The 15,154-nt window shown below is 42.7% G+C and overlaps 1 protein-coding gene across 3 annotated transcripts in view; it reads right to left on the bottom strand.

Moving 5' to 3' along the window:
- Window positions 1-13,927, bottom strand: part of LOC147028739 (E3 ubiquitin-protein ligase DTX1-like) — a 60,850-nt gene extending 46,923 nt beyond the window's left edge. Inside the window, exon 1 of one of the 3 annotated variants that reach the window (XR_015057690.1) lies at window positions 13,297-13,927. Coding sequence is in view for 2 of the 3 variants with exons in the window: in XM_085879411.1 (XP_085735537.1) it covers window positions 13,297-13,864 (568 nt within the window). In the remaining variant the exon portion in view is untranslated. Of the gene's footprint in view, window positions 1-9,376; window positions 9,517-13,296 lie in introns of those variants that run through there. The other 2 variants (XM_085879411.1, XM_085879412.1) reach the window with 2 other exon arrangements.
- Window positions 13,928-15,154: the final 1,227 nt, after the last annotated feature.

Genomic DNA, 15,154 nt, shown 5'->3' with positions numbered 1-15,154 from the left:
ATACATATATATATATATATATATATATATATATATATATATATACACAATATATATATTTTAATATATACCTTGTCGAGGCTCATGTGAGAGCTCACACACAACGCACAGCAAGGGGGGCATGAGACAAGAGGGGTGGGAGTAGGAAGGACAAAACAGTGGGGAACAGAGACATGAGGAGATCTGTGGAAGGGAGAGGGATGGGGCGGGGAACATGGGGAATACAAGATGGACATTACAGGGACTTTCAGGAAGGAAAGCAGAGAATTTGAAGGAGGTGGGCTTGGGTGGATTATCGGGTGTAGAAAAGATCGAGGATTTGGATGGGGGATGATAAGAGGTGGTGGTGAACAGCTGTTTTGAAGGCCTGGAGGGAAGAATGGGATTGAATAGAGTGAGGGAGTTTATTCTAAAGGTGGGGAAAAAGAGGAATGAAAGAGTGCAGGTGAGCAGTGATTCGTGATTTTGGTAGTTTTACCACAAGGGGGTTGTTGGCAGACCTTGAACGCCCTGCGGAAATGTGGTGGGGACAAATCGCAGAGAGAGCATGGGGGCAAGGCTGGAGAGGAGACGGTAGAAGACAGAAAGACCACCGACCAACCTGCAGTGAGAGAGTGAGAGGCCCAAAGACTCAGCCTCATTGTGGGCAATGCCAATGATCCGAAATGCCTTGGTTTCTACAGCGTGAAGCCGAGAAAGGTGGGAGGCAGGAGCACCAGCCCAGAGGGGAGAGCAGTACTCCATCAGGCTGCGGACGAAAGCTTTGTAAGTAGTCAGGAGCTCAGGTGGGCCGAGGAAGGACTGTGCACGACGGAGGATTCCCAGTCGGCGACTGGCTTTGGAGGCGAGGTTTGAAATGTGGCTTTCCCAGGAAAGATCATGGCAGATAGTGAGACACAGAAGCTTGAAAGAAAGGACTTCTTCCAGAGGATTGTTCAGAAAGTGGATGGGGGGGGGGGGGTTGTTCTAAATGGTCCTTTCGGAGACACATCGTGAGTGTGAGATTTGTCCGGATTGAAAGACATGTTCCACGTGTTGGACCAGTTTGTGATTTTACCCAGATCTGCAGTGAGCGAAGAAGCTGCTGCTTGCCGGTCTGAGGGATGACCGATGGTACGGCAGAGGGTGGAGTCATCAGCAAAGAGATATAGAGGATTTTCCAGAGAGTTGGAGAGATCATTGATGAAAACCAGAAAAAGAACAGGGCCTAGAACGCTACCTTGAGGAACTCCAGCCTGGACAGGAAGAGGAGATGAAAGAACTCCATTTAGGGCCACATGTTGACTGCGACAGGAGATGAAGTCTGCGAGCCATGAGTGGAGATGGCCTTGGCTACCATAGGAAGAGAGTTTGGTGAGCAGGGTAGGGTGCCCGACCGTGTCAAAAGCACGTGATATGTCCAGGGATATGGCTCTGATTTCATGTCTGGCATTGAGGGCTTCCATCCATTTTTGGGAGAGCAGAAGCAGCATATCCAGGGTCGCGTGACCTGGTCTGAAACCAAATTGATGATCGGAAATCAAGCCATTGGAGAAGAGGAAGGATTTGATGTCTGAAGCGATGATGGATTCCATAACCTTGCTGATGATTGGGAGAAGACTGATTGGTCTGTAGTTGCAGGGATCTGTTTTTGCACCTTTTTTATGCAGGGCAGTAATGTTTGCTGATTTCCAAGCAGATGGCAGATGATCTTGAGCAAATGAGAGGGTGAATAGAACAGAGAAAGGGTGAGCAAGAGCAGAAGAGCAGGTTTTTATGACACGTGGGCTGATGCCGTCTGGACCGGTTTCAGAATCTGAGTCGAGGAAGTTTACACAGTCAGGTTTCCCCCCCGCCCCCCCATCCTCAAGAGTAGGTTATAATCTTTGGCTGCAGCATGTTCACAACAGGCACAACCGGAGATGAGGAATTTTAAGTGGAGCTGGAGAAGATTTTATGCACCATATTGTAGAACATCAGATTTGACAAACAGCCAGTGAATGATGTGAACGCAAGTTTACAAGATTCCCTTGATAAAATCGGTCAGAGCAGATTCGTATTTGCTAAATAAGAATGCAAGCACTCTCAAATGTTAAAAAGGAGATGCATCGATGGTCCCCATAAAGTCTCAAGATCTTCGCCAATTGGAAGTGCAGGTTTGTCATATTAAGAACACAAATTACATCACGAGCACATTTAACTTAAATTCACGACTTGGATTACCATAACTACCATTTAACTAATGATAGGATATCCCAGATAAGGACAGATGATGGGATGGCATGGGATTTTATAGGACGGGAGAGCCCAAAACTACAACTAGAATGTTCACAGAGCACTTTACCCCGTGCAGTCTTGAAAATAAATAAATGACATGGGCGAGGTTTGTGAGCGGCAGATATGATTGGTCAAGATGATGTAAAATGCCAGAATATTGTTATGTTTGTGGGGTGGGTGTTGGACATTTCCATCAGACAGATATAAATGCATAGAGTAGTATGGTCCATGTACGAGGAGCAAGCCCATCTTGATGTGATCGAGTAGGGAAACATTAGCTTAAGAATTCTCTTGTTTGAATGTGCACCATACAGGGGATGGTGCATGGTAATAATTAATTAGGGATTAAGATTAAGGAAATTAATCGTATAACCCCTTGTAATGTCCGACTGCGTGGGACCGGGTGGCCTTGAGGCTCTGCCCAGTAAAAGAGAGAGAAGGCAGAGCTACTGACTGTCAGGGGCGGCACTATGGACGTCTCGAGGGGCGAAGTATTGTCCAGAGAGTGAGGAAGAAGAGGAGCCTGAATTGCGCAGGTGCTGTGCATTTTGAGAAGATTGTGAATACTGAGAAGTGTTCTGAGGAGAGCTTCGGGAGGATGGAGAGACTGAGGAGAACTCGTGAAGGAGATTGTCCTGCCTGCCTGCCTCTGCCCTGTTCCCATTTTGTCATGCCCGCAGCCTATTTCATCGTCCCTGGATCCTGCCGTGTGCTTTCCTTTCTCCTGCTGTCCCCTCACCACGTCATCGTATGCTCATTCACCAACAGCTGAGGCCACCCAGTTCTTGTTCCCTTTCGCAGTCTGTGATCGCCGCTCTCTGGGACAGAAATTTCGCCGCCACCACCCTCATCACAAAGCCAACACCAGGAATTTGTCCAAGTATTGCAAGATGAAAGGTTTTTGAAAGTATCAATAAGGTGATTTGTGTTCGACAGTGTTCACATATATAATTGAATTGAAATAAATAATTGTTTTGAAGGTTGTAGAAAAATCTTTCGGAAGTTTACCACCGCGAATGTAGCATCTTTTACACCATCTTATTGAACACGTTACATCAGTTCTTCGGGCCTGTTGTTTGTGTTCTTGATGACGTCTTCAAAAAGGAAAAGCCAGACAGGCAGATAGATCAAGAAATTACCTCACTCCTCTGTGCAATGCACAAATTCAGAGCCAAAGTACTGCTAAACTGCAGGTTAGTTTTCCCCGATTCATGTTCAAAATATAACACTCAATCGAAATAAACGTTGTTGCTCAGTTATAAATTGATGTTTGTGGAGACAGACAGACAAACAGAAAGAGTGAAACAAATTGCTTAACCCCTCTTCGCTTCACGTGCGTGTGGTAAGAACCCCAGGCAAACAATCATATGATGAATGAATAAAAGGAGACAAAAAAAGCACAAAAGAAAAAAAACAACAACAGTTGGACTTAGAGAATCGTCCCCACCCCTCACCTCCCTCCCGCTCCAAGAATGCCACAACGTACGAACGCTTTAACAATGCAAGTCTACTTTTGACCGGGACAAGGAGAATAAAAGTTGGAAGCAAATTTAGATGATGCAAGTTTGTAAAACATTTTTAAAACTCTGTATGAAAGGAGCTTTTCCTTTACGAGACTGAAACAAACAAACATCCAAGCAGGAAAACAAAGTCCGAAGGTTTACAAAAAGGAAGATGGACAGAAAGAAGAGTAGAAAAAGGGAAACCAGAGGTAAATTGACGCTCAATTCAAATACCATCATATTAAAACATTTTAAAAACTGCTTAATAATAAGCCTTAATAACAGTATTTTAAAGCTATTTGAATCATATTTATTCTACTTTACATTCCCGAAAGAAGTAATTCATGGTGCAATCAGCTAAACATCAAGTGACGATAACATCTCAAACACTAATCGTATTTTTACTCTTCCTATCAATATTAAAACTGTAAAATCTGAGTGAAACACATACTCTGGTATCTTTTTTTTATTTTATTTTATATTTAATGACTTTAATGTACAAATTCAAACCCTTCCAAAGGCAATAAAGAGCAGCAATTAGCAGGACAAAGAACTAACTCAATGACAGGGTTAGAAATTCCCACTGCTCCAGAGGCTCGAGTGTATTAAATTCCACACCGGTCCTGCAACTTTTGATTTGTAGTAGCCCAGTCTGTCTCGTGATTAGCATACTTATTCAACAGCAAATTGCCCATGCAACTACAAAAAAACCCCGCAAAAAACAAAAACAAAAAACTTTTTTTTCTTTCATTGATTAAAAACTTTTTTTTTTTGCATTTTCTTCCTTGGATCTTGTGTAGATGGGTTGGTGTGGTGTTTGTGCAGGCATGATGGGCTGAATGGCCTCCACCTGTGTTGGATTTCCTTGTTAACACGGACGCACTTGCACAGAACCTTCCAGTAGCGGATTCCAAAATACAGGACACAACAATCGCAAAGCTATGGGCAGTTTAATTTCCTTAATGGTAAGGAGAGATGAATGCTAAAAAATCCAGGAAGTTACATAATAATGAAAATGAAATTCCAGTTTCTACAAGTCTTAGCAGACAGGTAAAAAGTTTGACGAGCTAATAAAACGGTTGGGCCACAAGCCTGCAGCCTACTACATTGTTTGATGAAATTTGAACCCTGTATTATTAAACAGTGCAACAGCTGGTAAAGGGGATTAAATTCAGACCATCCAAAGATTTAATTTTTTTTCCCAGTCCTCAAGAGATCTTTTAAAAGAAACAAAAAAACTGACCAGATAACTCGATCGTCTGTGGAGTTACTGGGTAACTGGGACCGAGCATGACATTTGGTGCCTTGGCCTCTTCAGCCCCAAAACTCTCAAACACGAACATGCAACTTTAGGAGCACATCTTTGGGTGTGGACTTCAAATAAAAATATCGTTAATCTTTTTCTTCTTTCGAATGCAGCACAAGGCTGCGAGGAGCATCATTGGCTGAGAGCATGGCTGTGCCGCTGATGCAGTGCCCTCTATAGATCAGGGCAGGCATTTGTAATTTGTTCATGGTGCCGGCGATAGCTCGCCTATTCTCCGTGAAGGCCACGATGAGCTCTTTAACCTGCACCAAGTAATGATTTTGATAAAGATTTTCTTCAGCAAAATGACAAATAAATAAATAAACAAGCAGTCATAGACTGGTACTTACGAAATCGTCAACTTGACCTCTGACCTTGTCCACTAAAAGCTGTCTCTCGAGAAGGTAGCGACGCAAACCAGAAGTTTCTACGATGATTCTGTACCAAACCATCAAAAATCGAATGTTTTGGATGTTTGACCTCACTGTGACCTTGACCTTTGACCGATTTTGACCAAAATCTAATCAGCGCGAGCCACCACCCTCCCGAATCACAGGGTGTAATTTGACATTGGTTGCTTCTTCCGTTCTCGAGTTATCATTTTTTGGATGTTTGACCTCACTGTGACCTTGACCTTTGACCGATTTTGACCAAAATCTAATCAGCACTAGCCATCACCCTCCTGAATCACGTGGTGTAATTTGACATTGGTAGCTTCTTCCGTTCTCGAGTTATCTGTACCAAACCATCAAAAATCGAACATTTGACCTCACTGTGACCTTGACCTTACACCGATTTTGACCAAAATCTAATCAGCAATAGCCATCACCCTCCTGAATCACGTGGTGTAATTTGACATTGGGAGCTTCTTCCGTTCTCGAGTGATCGTGCCTACAAACAAACAAAGAAACACACAAACAAACAAACACACAAACACACAAACAAACAAACAGAAACGGAAGTCATCAATATACTTACGAAATCTTTAGATTTCGTAAGTAACAAACAGAAAGGGGTGAAAACAGTAACCTCCATCCATCTTTGATGGAGGAGGTTAACTAGAGGGGGAGCACACGGTAGAGTGCAAAACCTCCGCCGCCAATACTGCTCGGTCACTCAAGTGAACCTGATATCCTATTCATTCAATTTGACGTCAACAGTGCTCACAGAGTTATAGTTTGCAACTTTCCCTTTTACTTTTAACTTTTACATACTCAATTCATTCGTCATAACGAGATTCCTTGAGACAGAAATTGATTTTACGGGGGTATATCCACCTGAAGTTCCAAAATCAGCCGCAATTATAATTTTGGCATGTTTTTTTGTTGGAAATCACATATGTAGAAATGCAAAAAAAAAATCGAAATTTTGTTGAAAAAGCTGCAAAAAATTTTTTCTCTAACAATTTTTTTTTGGGGGTGGGGGGGGGGGGGTTGGAAATCACTTAAAACGTAGAAATGCAAAAAAAAAGAAATCGAAATTTTTTTGAAAAAATAGTTGCAAAAAATTTTTTTCTCTAAATTTTTTTTGGGGGAGGGGGGTTGGAAATCACTTAAAACATGTAGAAATGCAAAAAAAAAAATTAAAATATTTTTTCAAATTGGCTGCCATCGCGGCCATATTGGATTTTGGACAAAGTACAAAATCTAATGGCATAATCCTTGGACCAGACCTAACCCCCTCACCAAGTTTCGTCGAAATCCGTCGAGCAGTTTTTCCGTAATACTGTTCACAAACAAACAAGCAGTCATAGACTGGGACTTACGAAATCATCAACTTGACCTCTGACCTTGTCGAATAAAAGCTGTCTCTCGAGAAGGTAGCAACGCAGACCAGAAGTTTCTACGATGATTCTGTATCAAACCATCAAAAATCGTAATGTCGACCGAAGCAAAAATCTCCATTTCTCCATGCAATTATTCCTCAACGTAACTCAATGACGCGTCTGCTCGAGCACACTGCATCATGGGACGACCCGTGACGCGTCGAGTGAAATATTTTTTATACAATCTTAAAACGTCTCCAAAACATCCGATTTTTACCAGAATTTCGACAACTGAGTTTTAAGCATCCGAAGCGATCGCAAAAACCGAAGACAAAATTAAAATCGAAGTTAAAACGAACTCGTAACGTCGAGCGAAGCAAAAATACTCCATTTCTCCACATGAATTTCCTGGAATTATGTTTGACCTCACTGTGACCTTGACCTTTGACCGATTTTGACCAAAATCTAATCAGCACAAGCCATAACCCTCCTGAATCACGTGGTGTAATTTGACATTGGTAGCTTCTTCCGTTCTCGAGTTATCGTGCCTACAACAAACAAACAAACAAACAAACAAGCAGTCATAGACTGGTACTGAAGAAATCGTCAACTTGACCTCTGACCTTGTCTAATAAAAGCTGTCTCTTGAGAAGGTAGCGACGCAAACCAGAAGTTTCAACGATGATTCTGTTCCAAACCATCAAAAATCGAATGTTTGACCTCACTGTGACCTTGACCGTTGACCGATTTTGACCAAAATCTAATCAGCGCTAGCCATCACCCTCCTGAATCACTTGGTGTAATTTAACATTGGAAGCTTCTTCCGTTCTCGAGTTATCTGTACCAAACCATCAAAAATCGAATATTTGACCTCACTGTGACCTTGACCTTTGACCGATTTTGACGAAAATCTAATCAGCACTTTCCATCACCCTCCTGAATCACGTGGTGTAATTTGACATTGGTAGCTTCTTCCGTTCTCGAGTTATCGTGCCTACAAACAAACAAACAAACAAACAAACAAAAAAACAAACAGAAACGGAAGTCATCAATATACTTACGAAATCTTTAGATTTCTTAAGTAACAAGCAGTGATAGACTGGTACTTACGAAATCGTCAACTTGACCTCTGATCTTGTCTAATAAAAGCTGTCTCTCGAGAAGGTAGTAACGCAAACCAGAAGTTTCTACGTTGTTTCTGTACCAAATCATCAAAAATCGAATGTTTTGGATGTTTGACCTCACTGTGACCTTGACCTTTCACCGATTTTGACCAAAGTATAATCAGCACGAGCCATCACCCTCCTGAATCACCTGGTGTAATTTGACATTGGTAGCTTCTTCCGTTCTCGAGTTATCTGTACCAAACCATCAAAAATTGAATATTTGACCTCACTGTGACCTTGACCTTTGACCGATTTTGACCAAAATCAAATCAGCACTTGCCATCACCCTCCTGAATCACGTGGTGTAATTTGACATTGGAAGCTTCTTCCGTTCTCGAGTTATCGTGCCTACAAACAAACAAACAAACATACAAACAAACAGAAACGGAAGTCATCAATATACTTACGAAATCTTTAGATTTCGGAAGTAACAAACAAACAAACATAGAAACAAACAAACAAACAAGCAGTCATAGACTGGTACTTACGAAATCGTCAACTTAACCTCTGACCTTGTCCAATAAAAGCTATCTCTCGAGAAGGTGGCGACGCAAACCAGAAGTTTCTACGATGATTCTGCACCAAACCATCAAAAATCGAATGTTTTGGATGTTTGACCTCACTGTGACCTTGACCTTTGACCAATTTTGACCAAAATCTAATCAGCGCTAGCCACCACCCTCCTGAATCACGTGGTGTAATTTGACATTGGTAGCTTCTTCCGTTCTCGAGTTATCATTTGTTGGATGTTTGACCTCACTGTGCCCTTGACCTTTGACCGATTTTGACCAAAATTTAATCAGCACTAGCCATCAGCCTCCTGAATCACGTGGTGTAATTTGATATTAGTAGCTTCTTCCGTTCTTGTGTTATCTGTGCCAAACCATCAAAAATCGAATATTTGACCTCACCGTGACCTTGACCTTTGACCGATTTTGACCAAAATCTAATCAGCGCTAGCCATCACCCTCCTGAATCACGCGGTGTAATTTGACATTGGTAGCTTCTTCTGTTCTTGAGTTATCGTGCCTACAAACAAACAAACAAACACACAAACAAACAGAAACGGAACTGATCAAGATTTCGTAAGTAATAAATTAAGTACATTGCTGCAAAACTCAGTAGCTACAAGACAAGCAGCCCAGTATTCATGATGATGCAAGTGCAAGACATCCCTTGTGGACTGAACTCTTCGTCAGAAGCATAAGAGGTTTGTCATTTTGCTCTAATAAAGGACAAATGCTCAATATATGAACAGTACCTCGTCATGCATGGCAGAAACAGTCTTATCAATGTTAAGTTTAAAAAGCCATTGTTTATTCTCTGAAAGGATTAGTCCAAGAAAATCAGTTAACACACACTGTGCCTTCATCATTATTACCTCTGCCACCGAAGGTGCAGGAGGTTATGTTTTCACCCCTTTGAAGGAGGTTCAAACATATGAAGAGCATGCAGGTCTCATCGCCGCAGTACTTCTTTATAAGCCTTCGTGGGCGAAGATCAAACTGCCATTTTAACATCCTACATTGTCACAATGGAAAAATGATCTCAGGATCAGAGGATGCACAAACCAATGGAGTTATTACAAGCACCGTCTGTACCAACAATTGCCTGAAGGCATTACACATGAGCATAAATCTTTGCCTCACTGAAGTTCTCATTTCAAATGAGGACAATGGCAAAAGTCCCAGATTTTAGCTTTCAAAGACAGATTAGACGTCCACTTTGTGGAGGGCAGAAGGAAAGGCGAGTTGAACAAGAACACAACAGAAGATTTGTGATCAGACAAGTCAAAAAGGGAAGATGTTTAATCAAATTAACAATTTACACTTTTTGCATTCTATTTTAGTTGGGAAACCCCAACATATGTAGTCTTAATTTTTTTTAATTTTAGATTCCTTCACCAGATCCACTATGGCAATGCTACATCCGAATCCAGCAAGCACACCGACGTTGACTCAATGTTGGCAAAGCTTGGAATGGTTGCAAGAGGATTTCCGTCCTTGGTCCAATGTCGATAAAAACATGTCTATTTACCAACTTTAGTCCAACGTTGGTCCAATGGCAGCCACATGGTATGAGTGACGGGACAAGGGCCAAACGGACAACGTTGGATGGTAGTGCTGATGTTGTGAATGGTAGTGCTGATGTTGTGCCAATGTCAGTGTTAGCTTGGAAGGGTTTGAAGTACAATATATTGCCTACAAGAACAATTAACTGTTGATATGAATAATTCAAACCTTGCTGGGTTAAAAACACTTTTTTTTTAGCAGCGCCTCGCATAGTGATGCTGCTCATAGAGAGCTCGGCGTTGTTCTTCTTCTTGTTCTTCTTCTTCTTGTGAAGACAAAACCTTAATCTCGAGGACTCGGCTCTTGTATATACAAGATCCGGATCTCCTTAAATACTGAGCACATGTACACATCCTCACATAGACGGTGCCTTTTGAGAGCATCTATCATGAACTTTTAAATATATTCGGACATTTGCTTTAAAGTTTCGAAAAGTTCACGTTACTATTTAAAGATTATTCCATTTATCGTATTGCAATTTCGTAAATACACGATATATCGTAAATACGTAAATACATTATGACGGGCTTCGCTATTGGCTTAATGAAGGCACGTGACGAAATATCGGAAGTTGCTGTTTTTAAAAAAAAAAAAAAAAAAAAAATTATTTTTAGCCGACAAAACCTTTAGGACGCTGCTCTTGGACACATTTGTCCTTGTTCTTAAATCCAGACTCGGTGGTACCAAACAGCCACCATCTGACAAGACTTTGCGGTGTAATGGTTAAAGCGTCCACAGCAAGTCTGGGAATGTTAGTGGTTCAAATACTAGCCGAGGCATACCATCCATACATCCATTGGGACCATACTCTGTGCAGAGCGTTGGTGCTGCCTAAGCAGTCTCCTTGGCTATTGGACACAATCCTGGACGGGTCGCCACTCCAACACAGTATACCAGCAAGCTGACACTCATTTTGCTGTCCTCGGAAGGATGACAGGCAGAGTCAACCCCACCTGGTGTTACTTCAACAGCCAAGTGGGATTTTGAACTCAGGATCCAAGGATCCCAAGCCCGGCAACCTCACCAAAAAGCCAACACCAGGCATACACCCAATACAAGTATACCATATACTCATATTGATGAGGCATACCAAAGACTTTGAAAATGGTACGTGCTGCTTCCTTGATTGACATTGAGCATACAAAAGGTTCAGAGCATGCACAAACAACCATAGGTTGGCATCCATGGGAAGGAGGGAATTCCTCTTGAGGAAATGCCCCACTGAGTGCGGTGATAAAGCATCAAGAACGTTGGAGCCAGAGCACCATGTCACATCACACCATTGTCACGTCACTGGCACCCAGAGCACCACGGGAAGTAAATGCACTTCACCCAAGCTCGGTGACTCTTTGTCTCGTCTGACATTCCTGTGGCGCTTATGTTTGTCTGTATGTCCATGTGTGTGGCAGCTCCACGATGGGCCTTAAATCATGTTTACATACCGTGTGATATATATATATATATATATATATATATATATATATATATATATATATATATATATATATATATATATATATATATATATATATATATATTATATCTTACTTTCGTTTTAACGTTTCGGTTCACGACGAAATTAACGTTTCATGATGATTTAAAATAGAATGAAGCAAACGTGGACGTCAGCAAAACTGCAAAATTGGCATTTCACAGTATTTGGGCGTACGGAGAGGTTCCAACCATGGTTCTACCTCTGGTTCCAACCCCCACACCAGCCTTAAGTGGCCATCCAAGACAAGCAGATGAGCACATACTTTAACCTTACTCTGGTGCACACTCCAGCACGTACTGGTGCCCAAGCTCCAACGAACAGAGAAGGGTACTCCAGCCTGAAGGGTGGGAGTGTCCACTGTATATATATATATATATAAACATTCACCAGAGTGCAAGAATGGCAGGGAAACATTTTACAACTTGAGTCTCGACAAGAGACAATCATTTCAGACATGTCCTGGCACTTGGAATGTATAAAGTGTAGCACAACTGAATTCCTATCCATAAACCATGCAAGTTTACTCAAGTTGTGAGAAACAAAGTAACAAGAAGACAACTTCTCAACAAAGGCTTGTGAAGAGGCATTGCGGCAACGAGACCTGGATATTCTTCCAACGTTCTTGATGCTTCTCAGATTTAAAACGAACAGGGCTACCCGGCGTTACCTGGTGCTGCTCTCGTCTTGTCGGCATTTTGATGAAATCAAACTTTGTTTTTTTTTCTTCTGGGGTCCTGAAACACTTCCCAACACCCACGATGGAATGGGGCCAGCGATCATTTAATATTACCGACAACTGCTTTGGCAATATATAGAGCGATTTATTTATTTTGCTTCGAAAACATTCCCCGGCACTCACTGTTGAACCTCCGAAAGTTTGACGACGACACAGACAAACACCTCTCTTATCAGATAGATAATTACAGTGGAATGTCTTCCAATGTATAACTGACTTTTCTAAAGAATGGGAACGAAAAATCATCCGAAGCATTGAGAGAGTGCGTGACGACGTCATTTGTGGGCAAGATGAACGCAGAGTCGAATATCGACCCGGAATCAACTTCGCCGTTTCAATCTTAATAAGAACTTGTACAATGTTCTAATAATCCACCAGAGCTTTTCAGGTCGAAATGGAGTAAAACTCTTTACTCTGGTGACGTCACATTGAGCTCCAAGCGTGATAATTTGGGTTTTATCAATATTTATCGTTTTTAGATTTTTTTTTTTTGGGGGGGGGGGGTGATCTATATGAAATAACCGCATGAAAACAGGTGCACCACCCATTACATGAACCAACATCAGTATCTATTATGACGTCATGTCGAACCACACGCGTCATAATTTGGGTTTTATGAATATTTATCGTTTTTAGATTTTTTTTTTTGGGGGGGGGGGTGATCTATATGAAATAACCGCATTAAAATAGGTGCAGCACCCATTTAATGAACAAACATCAGTATCTATTATGACGACATGAGACAACTCGTACAGTAACGACCACAGGTGGACATCACGATGCCCTATTAAACCTATTTAAACAAGTCCAAATAATGAGCGTAAACTTCCATTGCAGCGTAGTCAAAGTAACGAGATAGACGTGCTCGGTTGTCGAGCTGCTGATGCTGAAGTCGCCAAAGAAGTGAATAAAAGTACAATGAACGTGGCGGCGCGCACGGAATTATGGGACACCTCAAGATTTCACTTCGGCCTCCAGCACCCGAAGAGAACACCTACCGGTATCCTGACGGAACTGACACATGGCCTGGAGGTCCACGATGTAGGCGACGAGGGCGGGCTCGGCCTGGCCCAGCACGACGGCCGCCCGAGACCCGTGGGGCCCAGCCAGGGCCGCCTCAATGTGCCGGCTCACCCGGGCCCCGTACGGTCGCCATCGGCGCTGTTCACTCAGCCATTCCCACACGGCCACCAACATCGTGTCAATCATGGGGACGCCGGGTGCACAATCTCCCGTCCTGGGCCCTGGAGGACATGGACCCGGACCTCCTGGTCCTGGAGCCACAGCTACAGACCCAGATGGACTCGAAGCTTGCGCAGCTCCCCGAGTTGGATCCGGCCCGACGCAGGACGCCGGGTCTGCTTCTGAACCCACGGTTAAGTCGGGAGTCGCAGCCCCGCTCGCCGTCATGTCACCGGGTTCAGTTCCGAGAACATCCTCGCACACAGGGTTATTGTCCGCAGTGTCTGCAGACTCGTCCGTCGGAGTTTCCGCGCCGTCGGCTGCGTCTGTGACCGGGATAAACGGACAACCTTGAGCCGGAGCTTCGCAGCTCACAGCCGCCATCGCCCTCTCCAGCCAACAACACTGATCGACGTTGGCCGATGCGACACCCTCTGTACGTCCGACGGAGAGGATCGTACGTGCTGACGTCACCCCCTTCAAATCGCTTCGTTCATTCACGTTTCACGGCGATTCAAAAAAAAATTGATATTAGGATTAGACGTACGTCCGACGTTTCGTTTATAAATAACAATTTCACGATTATTACACTTCCAAAAAAAAAAATTAAATTTTGAGAGCAACCTCGTAAACAGTACATTTGATTTATACATCGCCCGAAACGTAAGAGGACAAACTTTTTATATTTCAGAAAGAGCGAACACGATGAAATCGATAAACCGAATTTGATGGCAGAAGCCTTTTTTATTGAAAGAAAATCGAAATTCATAAAAGCAAGAGACGGGAGTTAATCGAAAAAAAAAGAATCAACAAACAACATTATCAAATCAAAGGGAAGAAAATACAACAACAATAACTAGAAAGAGCAATCGGTGATTGTGTAAATGTAGACCCTCACCAGGACTTGTTTTGTGTGGTTTTACAGTACGTATTTTATAGACGTATTCAAATTCTAATGGTACCGTGCATACTTTAAAGACGTTCTCGAATCATTCGAATTCTACATACCTTGTGTAGGTACTCAGTTGAAAAAAAAAAAGATAACGTGTAAAAATTGTGCTCCACGTCTGGTGTGGGTATAAATAAAATCAAGAACGACAATGACGAGAAGGGCAATTGGAAGAGAACATATCTCTGCCAGGCTGATTTGTTTACATTTTGGATCCCACTGAAAGGCCGGATCTGGATTCGGACCTGAACTGAAATTTAACCGGCTTCTTCTCGTCACCAAACCAACTCATCAACCAAGTTTCGTCCGAATCGGTCCACAACTTTTTGAGATATCGTGATATATTGTTACGAATCTGGAAACCATTCGCATTCACACATAGTACGGTTGACCCAAAGTTTAGTTATTTTGTTAAGTATATGTGGATAGTTAGAATTCCTCCCTTATGTGAAATGGGAATTTCATGTGTGCGCTGTGAGTTTTTATCCAGTTAGTCTTCTGCATTAAATCCCCCTCCACTCCTTCAGCGCCATTACGCACGTGTTCGAGGCCACGGACATAAGCAGGGATGAGATCACCTCAGGGCCGACTCCGCCCCAGCAAGATGGAATGTTCCCCTCGTCCTATCAGGAGTGAGATCACCTCAGGGCCGACTCCACCCCAGCAAGATGGAATGTTTCCCTCGTCCAATCGGGAGTGAGATCACCTCAGGGCCGACTCCGCCC

This window comes from Eptatretus burgeri, chromosome 4, assembly GCF_056783735.1.
Source record: "Eptatretus burgeri isolate ZD-2024b chromosome 4, Ebu_testis_v1, whole genome shotgun sequence".
NCBI classification, from domain to species: domain Eukaryota; kingdom Metazoa; phylum Chordata; class Myxini; order Myxiniformes; family Myxinidae; genus Eptatretus; species Eptatretus burgeri.
This window is presented reverse-complemented; position numbering and strand designations above follow the sequence as displayed.